This window comes from Siphateles boraxobius, unplaced genomic scaffold (assembly GCF_051911475.1).
Source record: "Siphateles boraxobius isolate OS27281-9 unplaced genomic scaffold, OSU_SipBor_1 29, whole genome shotgun sequence".
NCBI classification, from domain to species: domain Eukaryota; kingdom Metazoa; phylum Chordata; class Actinopteri; order Cypriniformes; family Leuciscidae; genus Siphateles; species Siphateles boraxobius.
Window position 1 is genome coordinate 10,216,338 of NW_027508908.1, and position 12,992 is coordinate 10,229,329.

Below are 12,992 nucleotides of genomic sequence, written 5' to 3' on the forward strand. Positions count from 1 at the left end.
GGAAGTCCTACCACTGCTCGTTCTTCTCACGTTCCTACACCAGCGTTCGTCCAGGTGTCCGTTACGCTCTTTTCACAAACACCTGAGAATCGAACGAGTGAGTTTGACAAGTCCCGTCAAACGCTTCCTTGCGTCTTCTCATTGGTAGCTCCGGATGGACCGACAGCAGCTCTCGGCCAATGAGCTCACAGGAGGGCGGGGATGTCAGACTGTTCTGGGAGGCTCGTGGATGTGGACTGGAGCTCGTGCCACTGCGCTGAGCTGAGCTGAGCTGAGCTGAGCGAAAATACGTTAAACCTGTCGTTAGCTTTAAGCTACGCGAGCTTTATCAAGTCATACGCGACAGAATATAGATTTAAATGCTTATCGAGAGCGCCCAGATTTTATAAACTCGAGTGGGTAAAAAAGGCAAAAGATTCATAGTTTTGGACGCAGGCTAACTGGCTAACTTAAGTGAGCCGTCGGCAAGACCCCACCACCCAAAGATTGAAACGGAGATTAAAGCCATCATCTAATCTATTAAAGAGGACAACCGATGTCACACACACCAATCCTCTAAAGCAGCGACGCCGATGAACTGACAGGTAGGTCGCCAGTGGCCTGTATATTATGTCAACGCAAACACTGTTTTGAAAAAGAGGCTATATAATGCTAGCTGTCATGCTAATGGTCCTGCCCAGCTGTGCTACAACTAGTTATGATAATATGTCAATCTAACGCTTTCATGTTAACAATTTATTGATTTCCTTAAACACGAGTAGTTTATTCTGTGCATGTATTTGCTCTCATTCCTCGTGTAGCAAAATAAGTCGTGTTTTTAAGGGTGTGACTACAGACTGACTTTACATTGACATGTACTCGCTGCAGTGTTAAGGTAAAAGCTTGGAATGTGTGTATTAAATTGCATTTTCGATTCGGTTTAACTGAGGTAATCGATCGAGGCCCCGTTGTGCTTCGCGCGATACCAAAGCCTTGACCGCGCGCTCGGTATCGGCGTCGCGCGGATTCATGTCAGGGCCTAAACAGTGCCGCTGCAGCGAAACACACCCAAAAGATACACTCACCTCCTCAAAGTAAGACAACGCCGCACTGCTTTTTGGTTCCTTTTAGCTATTTAATCGTGCCACCTTAGCATAATGAGATCATGTTTATCAGTTCTGCACGTTTTGCATTTTAGGCATACGGGAGTCATTCTTTAACATCAGATCACCTACTGTAATTTCTGTTAACAAAACCTTGCACAAACCAGGTTACATGCCATCAGTGACTCACGTTTGAATGAAAACGTGCTGAATTTGAGCTGTGCACGTGAAAATCATCTTTTCTGGCTGTAGTCCAGTGTGTTTTTCTAGTATTACGCATAACTAGGTGTACCAGCTTAGGTCTGGTGTTTATCTTTATTTCCATTTGAAGTGCAGAGGGGTGTGTCAGGGAAGACTGGAAAATAAAAAAGTTCAAAAGGGTGACAGATGTCTCTCTCTCTCCCTCTCTCTATCTCTCTCTCCTTATTGAATCAAAGAGAGGCTTTGCTTCACTCTCACCATGTGAAATTGGCAGGCATTTATTGGATTGTAAGAAATGCAGGTTGCCTCAGTTGGCAGGGAGTGTAATGCCACATGGCTTTAGGTTTCAGTCATTCTGTTGTGTTAGTGGACAGTGAGGAGTAGAAGAAAGGGAATTCACATAAAAAGGGATTAATGAAGTGGAGGAATACGTACACTGTGTGACTTAAACCTGAAACATACTCTACACAAATACATAATTGCACATTCCCATACCTATGCAAGCATCATTTTGTGCTGTTGCATTTCGAAACATGTCAGACCGCAATGCCTTATTTAACCATATTCTTAGGTTTTATAAAAACCAAAAGTGTCAGGAGAGTCACTGACATGGGGATGTTCTAATCCTTCAGAAAACTATAATCTGTTTGGAGCAAATCTAAACTCATTCTCATTCATAAACATGTTTACAAAACTCAGCTCATTCTCATTCTAAAAATGACACTGCAACAAAGCCATGTTTATATGAAATAATTGTCATAATTATTGTAATTTTGATGTCACAAATGTTGACAGAAATGCATACATTGAATAACCACCTGTAACACTGTGTCCTAAACCAAATGCAACACATGATAAAAGTTATCTTTTCTAGGGCTGAAACAATGTAAAAAAAATAAGATTGGTGCATCAATCAAATGACTTACAATATGCTGAATCGATGCAACCCATACATTTTTTTTTATATATATATATGTAAAGGTATAGCCTAGTGAAATACTTGTTTGACTGTTATAAAATGTCAAATTGTCACTGAGTTGTCATCCAATATTTTATAAGTTTAAAGGGGTATAATGGTTCAAATTACTCACGGTTTGGTTTTTGTCACGGTTTTAGGTTCACTGTTTCAATATATGCTGTGTTCAGGGAAAAAAAGGACTTCTGTCAAATAATCACACTATAACAATAGCACAAATAAATTCAATATAGAAAAGATACCAATAAAATAAATAGTGCTTTTCAGGTTTAAGGCCTTTACGTGACTTGGGTTAAACTTAAGCATAATCAATGTAGGTTTGTGGACATCAGTTCACTCAGTGGTAATGATTTTATAATTTAAACATGCTTAATAGACGTTGACTGATAATGGATTTTACTGATAACAACTAGGTTGGAACGCACTGGCCGATAATCGATTAATCAACCGATAGTTTTTAAAATGGATAGGCCTACTGATTGAAAACAAACATAACACATAATATAGTGCTGAACTTTATTAAAAAAATTCTAACCATGAAAATGTACTGTACTTTTTGAATATAAAATATATATATATATATTAATTATACCTTGATCATTATTTATGTTAGTTCATACATGCATTAACAATTGTTAAGAGATGCAACTTTAAAATGTAAAAATCTATTAGTAAATTTTGAAATGAACAACACTTATATTAACCTTAGTTAATGTTACAAGTGGAAACATATTGTAAATAGGCTTGCCGCGATAGACGGTGTTGACGGTGTTACCGGTTTTAAGCGCCATCACCGGTGACATCACTTTCCCACCGTGACACCGCGATGTCTTGACTTTTTTAAAGTATTCGTTTTTGCTAAAATATTTATTTGAATTCATTAAAAATAATAATTATCAATTATTTAGTTCAGAAGAGAGCATACATTATAATTAAAAACTGAACTGCGCAGTGCGTGCCAAGAGCCAGTCATGATCAGCAAGCATCAGGAGTCAAATTCCATTTAGCACGTGTGGAGATTTTATATTCGTCTCTTAGACCCCATTTACACCTGGTATTAAAATGAGATCTGTATCCAGATAAGTTATCCGGATAATAAGTGTTCTGATCTTACCGATTCCATTTACACCTGGCCACATAAATGTGTTTTTGCAAAACGGATATAAATCCGACTTCAACTCCCGCGCTATGATTTAATGGATTGCACGCCACCGAAAGCAACAGAGGTGAGCTGCATTTTATTGATCATCAGCTCATTTCAAAATCAAAGACAGCAATAAGAAAAAGTGGCGACAGCCCTGGTAAGATAATTTCGTTTTTTTACTTGAAGATGATTGTGTGTTAAGCGTCTGTGTCTGTGACTTACTTTCACTTTTATTTGCGATGTTTGCACGTTGGCTTGATGAATAGACGCTCAGCTGCTCATCTGCGGTAATGCGTGTTGCAGTAGCGTCGTCATATCTGACATGAAATAGCCTATATAACACTCTCACACGTTTATTTTTTTTAGCATTTTTGGGAGGAGTAAAATATACATATGTGGTTTCAACAACCAGATTGCGTTTACACCTAGTAAAGATCCGAACACAATGCAGCCAGACTACCTCCAGATGTGGTCAGGCAGATCCGATCACAATCCGATCACAACGTATTTACACCTTGCATTAACATGCGGTTTTTATTATCTGGATAACTTATCTGGATACAGATCGCATTTTAATACCAGGTGTAAATGGGGTCTTATTTATTTGGTTTTATCTTATTTAAACTTTGTGTAATTTATTTTGGCCTATTTTATTTTCTTATTCGTTAATAAATGTTTTATGGTTCTTATTTGTTTGGGCCCAGTTTGCCGATTTTCACTTTTTTCAGCCTATGCATGGGGTTATTTTTATTCGTTCGTTATGCTAATAAAAGTTCTGTCTATAAATAAAAGTTTTATTATCAGCTAGTTTTTTTTTTTTTTGTCCATTCAAGCAATTGACGCTGAATTGCCAATTGACGCTTATTTCGAAAGTGAAAGTATAACGCGCACGCATTTAAAAGCTATTTAACTTCCCCGCCCCGCCCCCCACGGTGACACCGCGATTACCGGTGTTGTCACACGTCGATTAACCGGTGGGAAAATTTCCTCACCGCCGCAACCCTAATTGTAAAGTGTTACAATTTCATATAAATCCATTCAGTCTTGCTTACAGATGGCCATCTTTGAACATAAACCCAAAGGCCATAGCATTGAAATTAGGCACATATGTATTAGGCTTGCTGCGATAGATGTTATGGGTGTTCAGCCGCAACACCGGTTACATCACTTGCCTACTGCGCCCACCCTCATTTAGATTTTTTAATAGTAGTAAAAATAATTTAGTTCAGTTAGAGAATAGACACTACAATTAAAGACTGAATGTGTCTGCTCAATGCTGCGTGAGCTGAACGAGAGTCGCGTCATAGACCAGCACGAAAGTGAGGAGCTGACTGAATGTAAAAGTGCCTATTTCTCAACTTCCATAGGAATCTATTGAAAACTCTCCCTCATTACGAATGCCGGTGCAGCCATGCGCATTTTACTTTCAAATTAGCAATATATATATATAACGCATTCTCATCCTTTGGCGTCATATGTGACGCCATATGACAAAACGGCGAAATACTACGCACATGGCACCCTTTATCGTCAATATAACACGCACTGTGATGGGTAGGTTTAGGTGTGGGGTAGGGTCTGCGTCTCATATTCACGCTAAAGGATGCCAGTCAACTTTGACGCCTTGGGTTCGCGTGTTATATTCACGCTAAAGGGTGCCATGTGCGTAGTATTTCGCCGTTTTGTCATATGGCGTCACATATGCCGCCAAAGGATGAGAACGGGCTCATATATATATATATATATATATATATATATATATTGATTTTTTTTGTATTATTATATATATTTTATATTTTTTCTTATTTCCAAATAGACTAGTATAGGCAATCTTGCTGTGAAAATGTTTCCCTGTGCACTACATTTTATAATTCACATCAATATGAAAGTAAAACCAATAGACTGATTAATGATTATTGTGTTCTGGTCTTGTTGATTCCTTGTTTTTTTATTTCTCTTAACATACACACCATACCAAGCCTTTCCTAAATTCTGGTCAAAATATCAGCCAGATTTCCTGTCTGTTGATGACTCAACTACCTGATCCAGTAGTTCATACTGGCTCTCACAAAGGTACTTGCTGTAGGATGCACTGCTTCAATGGATGCTGATCTAGGATCAGGCTTCCCCAAGTCTGTGATTTTATGTTGTGTCTCAGTGTCTACAAACCAAAGCTGTTCAGATATGCAGCTCCACACTGACATACTTTGGAGTGTTGTCCCTGGGACCTTATGCAGGGTTACACAGCTATGGAAATTTTAGACCAAACCCCAGGTCAGGTTACCAAATGTCAGGCATGGCTAAACTGATAACAAGGCTGTCTGAAATTGGTTTGAACTGCTTGGCTGAGCAGGTTTACTTCTGCAGATCTTAAAGAAAAGATGTCCCAAAACTGTCCATAGACCGAACTAGTGCAGTTGTAAAAACAACTTGTGCAGTTGTAAAAACAACTTGTGCAGTTGTAAAAAAGATATATTGCATAATGCCAGCCTATCTTAATTGTCTTCCTGTGAACGTCTACATCAGTGGTTCTCAATTGGTTCTCAACCACATTTTACCATGGTCATTATACAGCGACCCAATTTTTTTTTAGAAATTGGACTTACTTCCTATACAAAACTTCTCTCAAAAATGAAATCCAATAATTCCAAATTACATGAATGTTTTTCTATAAAAACAACAGCAAAAAAGTATTTGTATTGTCACACAGAGGGTGCACAAGTGCGTGCATTTATTCAGCAACTACAATCTGAAATATAACGCAAGTGGCTCGTGGCAGAACACAGACCGGCTGAATGACACTTTCATGTAAGCAGAATATCTCAAATGAAGATCGTTAAACTGCAGCTTACTTGTTTGTCGGTTTTCAGATCATGATTCCGCACATTCTTTTAACAGAAAAGCTCTGATTGGGGATTTAAATTCTTGAAATCTGGCAACTGTAAGCATGAAAGCTCATAGCGGCCTGTTAAAAACATCGTAAAATTTTGTCTCTTTTATTCGACAACAGTAATGCATGTTAATATAGTCACAGTTATCGTTTAATGACGTTGGTGTCATCTTATCGTCTCGTCTTAGTCATGGGGAAAAAAGTCAACCATAATTTTTCGTTAACGAAATTAATGCCACTGTGTATAAAGCGCTGAGGAAGCCTCTGGAGCTGAAATTCAGATATGGCATTAGGCATTTCATTTCCAACACGCGCTGTAAGCGATAGACCAATCACAACAGACTGTGCCATCTGATCAATCGGAGCAGAATTTTCGTACAAATCATTTGCACTCATTGAGAAATTAGGTGATGTGCCATATATATTTTAAGTTTTTTTTTACCTTGAATGCCTGTACATCTATTGTAGGAGATCTACAAAACTAAATTAGCAACCTTTAAAATGGCATAATATTGGCACTTTCAAAGAGGAGAACGGTGTGATTCAATGTAATAGCAGTGGAATAACATTGGAACGGAATGCTTTAAGACCTGACAGAACTGTAAATCAGGTTTCTTAAATTGTGTTGTGAGAACAAATAATATGATTATGATTAATATGGTATTTTAAAAGAATAGTTCACCCTAAAAATAAAAATCATCACATGATATCTTATATAATCTTTTAAAGCTGCTCTTTTAAGATAAGACACAGTAACATGAGTCTCTCCTGAAAGAGTTAGTTACTGTATTAATTGCTATTCTGAATTGCACCTTCACTCCTTTATTCATTAATTAATCAGGACATCTGTCAACCACCATCTATGCTGCTGTTACTTTTAATGTTCTCCTCCTTTTTTCTCTGTTCATTTTTAACTACACAATCACAAAAATGTCATTGTCAGACCGACTAAGCTCAGTTTTATGGATAACAAAGACCCAATGACATCAAAGGTTTTACTTGACATTACAATGTGTAGACCTACAGGTTCACACAGTTCAGTTATGATAGTGTGCACAGACTAAACACACAAAGACAGAAAACCTTGAGGCTTTGCAAACATCTAGACGTCACCTTTGTTAACATAACATTTGTTAGTGAAAGCTTATGTGATGTCATCTCTACAACAAATTTCTGTTTGGTTAACAAACATTACGTTTCTAGCGAGGAGGCAAATTGGATGAGACAATAAAACATAATGTGACATTAAAAAGTGTATAAATGGATTTACATTTTATATATATATATATATAGATATTTATTTACATTGATCACACGGTTTGTTTATTTTTGCGTGCAGCCCACGAGGACAACTTAAATTGAATTATTTATAATTTACATTTTAACCAAACCTTTTTCATGTACTTTTCACACACAACTTATAGAATAAATTAAATGAACTGAAATGTTTTCATTGTTTAAATAAATCTTAGGCACATTATTTACCAAATTTGTTGTTCATGTCAACCCTATTTCAAGTTGCTGCTCAAGTCTTTTTTTGGTTCAGAATTAAAACAAAATTCATCTTTTGTTCTTTTCAGGTGGAGTTTATTTCCATTCTCTCCAGTACACCCTCTCTGGAAGCCCATCATTTAATGAGTGCGTGCTAACTCTGTTTATGAGTGTGCATATGGTCCGCTGAAAGAGGAGAGAACTCCACAGAGTCAGAAAAGGAAGTGTCGGCATGGCGCAAGGCGCTCCCTTGAGGCCGCGTCCCCCTGAGATTCTTATGTAATGCCTCCTCATCTGCTAATAGACATCAGCTGGGCCTGACACACACAAACACGCATAAGGAAGTCCCTGAACTGTCCCAAGAGAGAAGTTGAACTCTTGTCCATTGTTATCTCTTTGAACCCCTCATCCCACAATCCTCACATAAGCACCTGTGCATCCTGGGATTCCTTTGCACTCCAACGTCTTCATTTCAGAATTGCTCTACTGACCTGGATCAATTCCCTGGAGATTTGAGTTGTGCGAGCGAAGTGCTGCTCTTCTCACCTGTTTTTGTCTCTGTGCAAGCTCCATTAAGAAAGTTTTTTTTGCTGGACCATTCTTCAAAGAGCGAGAATTTGATCTATTCAGCCATGCAGGTGTGAGCCTGTTTACTTGGGAAGATACTGGCCTGTTCTTTATAACTACCCTGTGAATCAGCAATGCTTCGACTCAGGAGAGAGACACACAAGGCTCCATTTCTTAAGGTGCAGTGTAGCACATGTTGGTTGAAATGAAGGAGAGACATTTTTATATTTTCTGATAGTGCGGACGGTGGGGGGAAACTGTTAACGGTTGTGACTGCCGTTTGATTCCTTCATTGTCGTTGCTCCCTTCAAAACTGAACTACCCCAAAACTGAGAAAAATCCTCCTGTACCTTTCTTTGTCTCTCGCCATTTCATTTTTTTATGTATATTTTGGTGATCTATTCAACTCCCATTCACAGTAGAAGGAAACAATTTGGCAACTTTTGAAATCCTTAAACTGTCTACAGGGCTGCCTATCAAAAAATCAAACTCAAATAATATATATTTAAAATATTTGTTGGCATCAAAAAAAGAAAAGTTCCTAAACATTATTCTCCTCTACCTCTTATTTCATACAGTACCACCAAATCTTTCTCATAAGGTAAACCATTTTCAAATTTTTGGTTACATTTTTAAGCATCACTGAAGATTTAGACTGTGGAAGTGGTTAGACATTTTTGAGTTAAAAAAAAAAGCAATTCCCATATTCGAGTCATTTTTCTTGGCATTTTATAGATTTCTTCCTAAGCCTATTAAGTTTGCTTTTTCAATAATTATTTTTCATGACCAAAATAGTAATGTTTAGACTTGACAAAATATAGAAGTTTTGTGCAAATTTTGTTCAGTAATTTGCTTTATACATTTAATAATTTATATGCGTACAAACATCAGAAACTTTAATTTAAGAATTTGCTGAAACCCAAAATTTCTTCAGTTTACAACTTATTAAAATATATATATTTTAAACTTTTTCCAAATTCTCTCTTTTAAGGATTTTTCTTTGTACTTTTAAAACAATGCTCATCTTGTGGCCTTTTTTAATAATGCTACAAGGACAACGACTTCTCCCTTAGTCTTTCTTTGCATTTGTGCTGTCTCATCAACACAAACACACTCCCAAACGGAAAATTTTCCGGGGCGTGCTGCCATCCTGCCCCCTGGGTGATGCCGAGCGGCAGCATGAGTGGGGGCGTGTCTGGACCCACTTCCCCACCCCAGCCCACCGTTCCATCAAGGCCTCTCCGGCCTAGCCGCTACGTGCCGGTCTCTGCGGCAACGGCCTTCTTGGTTGGATCAACCACACTCTTCTTCTGCTTCACGTAAGTACACACACATTACTAACATTGATTGCCGCAATCATTTATGATGGATGAGTCAACGTACTGGTGAATAACAGTGTGTTGCTGCACAATGGAGTGAATAATGGCATGTGTTTGCCTAGAACCCGCTCAGAAGTACCACATTTTTTTACCTTGACTGATTTTCACTGGAGCAGTTAACTTAAGATATTCTTACATTCTCAGGGCTCCTGATTGTGACCAAATGGTTATATTTTGTGACCCTTTTACCAGTCGGTGCAACTAAATTTTACACAACTGATAAGAGCTGATTTCTGTTGCATATGACAAAGAAAACAAAAGCAGAACGAAACCACACTCTCTCGTTTGAGCTGCGCACCATGGGCCGTTTATCAGCTCGGAGCAATAATAGACAATGCGAGCTCACAAACAGGTACTCGCTTGTCGATCTTTGATCACCCAACAAAGTTACTACACAACGCTGGGAGATCCAGTGAGAAAGCTTTTAAATTAGCTGCCGAATTAATAGCATCACTGTGAGTTCTTGTGAGAGCATTCAAATTCAGAGCAGAACTGTTATAAACCGTATCAGATCAAGCAGCGCTGATGTGGTACCAGGAGAAACTTTGCGCCATGAATGAAGTTATAGAAGGCTTTCCAGTCCTCAAATTACCAACATTCACCATGATTTAATGTAGTCATGCTAACTGTAACAATGGTATTGTGGCACAAATAGTCGAATGTTTTTACATTATTCATTTCAGGGGTCGTACAACCTTTTGAGAGTGAAATAATATGTGCAATCTGTAAATTTTGCAAACGCTTGGTTTTGTTCGTTACTATGAGTATGTCTGTGACGGGACCCGAATCAAAACTTAAAAGTTTGAGCAAATGTAGGTGTTCTTTGAGCTAAAAAAGATGTTAACGCAGCGGTTAAAGACGTCTGTCTAGCACATAAAAAAAAAAAAACATGGAAAAGTAGCACAGTGGAAGTAATCTCTTCTAGTTCACGAGTGTTTCGTGTGAATTAGGTTCGACACGATACCATAAACACATCTTAAAGTACTACCAGCTGATTTATCATGATACCAAGTAGTATCACAATGCCATGCAGTATTATATTAATTCTGAGAAGCGCAACAGTTCTGCTTTTTTCAGAACTATTTTCATTGTCGAAATAGAGAGAAAACCTCTATATTGACAATGTTGTTTAAAGTATTTAATATCCTTTTGATAAGAACCGAGTGCAAATGTCGCTATGTTGATGAATGGAATTGCATTCGCCATCGCAAAGATGGTTATATCAACTAACTATTACGCCTGTCCCAGAAGTGGTCAAATGAGCAACAACGGACAAACTGAGAGAATAAATTGTTATATAAAAATATTGTGATGTTGAAAAGTTATGTTTCTTTTGATAACGTGAAATACTAAATACCATGCAGGCTATATTCCTTTCTGGGTGTTTTTTATCACTGCTATAACCAACAGCAACATTAGGCTATACAGGTTAGTTTCTGCAAAAACAAAGCAAAATTATAAATCTACCCAAACAGAAGTTTTATAAATTTACATAAAAAAATGGCAAAATCTTGTCTGATGATGACAATGTAGTTGTAGGTAGAAGTGTAGTAGCAGTATAGTGAATGTCACTGCTGTCACTTTTTAGCATTACTCCAGTTATTTTAATACTGAGACTATTACATTCTCAGATGTGGCTCATTTAGTCTTTTTTATTATTATTATTGACGTCCTGATTCTATGCGCTTCTAATAATATCCTCAGTTCAGAATATGTTAATGTTTAATACAGCGGGCTGTCGTGAATGTCAGAAAGGGTTTTTCATACAGCTTAGAATATCACATTTTACCTCGGCTGTACAGTGTTAAAAGGCTTTTTTGCTTAATCTACATTTTAGTTTAACTTCCTAGTTCATGTCTTAGATGAGGCAACATTAAAGATTTTTTGATTTATACATTTGGAAAGCACATAGTTAACAAATCTAATACAGAATTTCTGGTTTTAGGAGTCAAGTTCCTACCAATGTGACTTACAATTTAGTATACAAAGTTTCAAGAAAATACCAGAGCAGGCATGCATAGGACCTATGAAGTTTTTATTTACAGTAAAAACCCTCTCCAAAGTCTCCTGCTAGGAGTTAATAGATTGACCTAGTGACACTGAAATCGACATGAGTTTGATGTTTATGTAAATCTTGCATGATAATCTCCTTAATGTTGCACAGAATTGCTGCGCACAAACTGATAAGGTCTGTATGTTTATGGCAGGGAACTACACTAACATTTTCCACTGGTGGCACTTGCGCTACTAACTTCTTCAGTTACTAGCGCAAAACATGATTTGGTCGCACAAATTATTTATATAGTAAGCCGCTCTGGATAATCATGACCAATAGTGAAACTGTATTGCATACAGATCTGCTTTTTATTTTACTCTCCATCTTTTAAAACACATGCCTTCTTGTTTTCTTTAAAAATGGTTGGGATAGATTTACTGCAATAGAAAATACAGTAGCCTACACAATAAAGTGCTAAATTAATTTCTTTTGGATTTCACCATGCTATGGTTGGCACAGATGGGCAGACTTGTGAACTCTTAAGGAAAAGTAAAATAAATATATGTCATTGTGAAGCTTCAATGATTCGTGTTTGAATTGTTTTGACGCAGTTACAAACTTGGACAGTCCTGCAATTGAAGGCCCACAGAATTTACAGTAGGGCTGCACGATATTGGTAAAAAAATGACATTGCGATATTTGATTTTTCTGCGATATATATTGCGATATAAAAACAATTTCACCAGATGACTTGAATAGCTCTACTTGGAAAGAATGAATCATTCTAGAATGACTCTTGAGTTCAGTGTTGGACAGATCAGTTGTTATTTTAACCATTCATTAAAGTGAATCGGTTCAAAGGAGTCAGTTCGCGAATCGGACGTGTCATTAACGGACCACGGCACACGTTGTGTGATTATCCAGGCAGTTTAGGACATCGCACAAGATTTGTCTCAACACAGAAAACATTTCATCACCAGATAGATTTTTTGTTTTGTTTATTGAAAGAGTGGTTTATGCCATCTGAATGTGTGGAAAGCTTTTCAGAGAAGATGAGGCAACGTTATTTTAGCACAATTCACAACCAGTGGTAGTTCAGAAAAAAAAAACTTCGGTCTTCCGACCTTTTACCATCGTGTATTCTCAAAGATATTCATTCAACTCAATTCATTATTATGAGCGAGGGAGGGAGAGAGAGCGCGCGCGCGACTGGGGCTTTCACTCTCTCTCTGCTCGTTCTCTCAGTTAAACAAGCGCGAATCCGCG

The 12,992-nt window shown here is 37.6% G+C and overlaps 1 protein-coding gene across 5 annotated transcripts in view; it reads left to right on the forward strand.

Annotated features, from left to right (window-relative positions):
- Positions 1-206: 206 nt before the first annotated feature.
- zdhhc5a (zDHHC palmitoyltransferase 5a) overlaps positions 207-12,992 on the forward strand; it is a 35,946-nt gene continuing 23,160 nt past the window's right edge. For 2 of the 5 annotated variants that reach the window (XR_013207812.1, XM_077246487.1), the window contains exons 1-2: positions 212-584; positions 7,874-9,670. Coding sequence is in view for 4 of the 5 variants with exons in the window: in XM_077246487.1 (XP_077102602.1) it covers positions 9,516-9,670 (155 nt within the window). In the remaining variant the exon portion in view is untranslated. Of the gene's footprint in view, positions 585-7,873; positions 9,671-12,992 lie in introns of all 5 variants that reach the window. The other 3 variants (XM_077246486.1, XM_077246488.1, XM_077246485.1) reach the window with 3 other exon arrangements.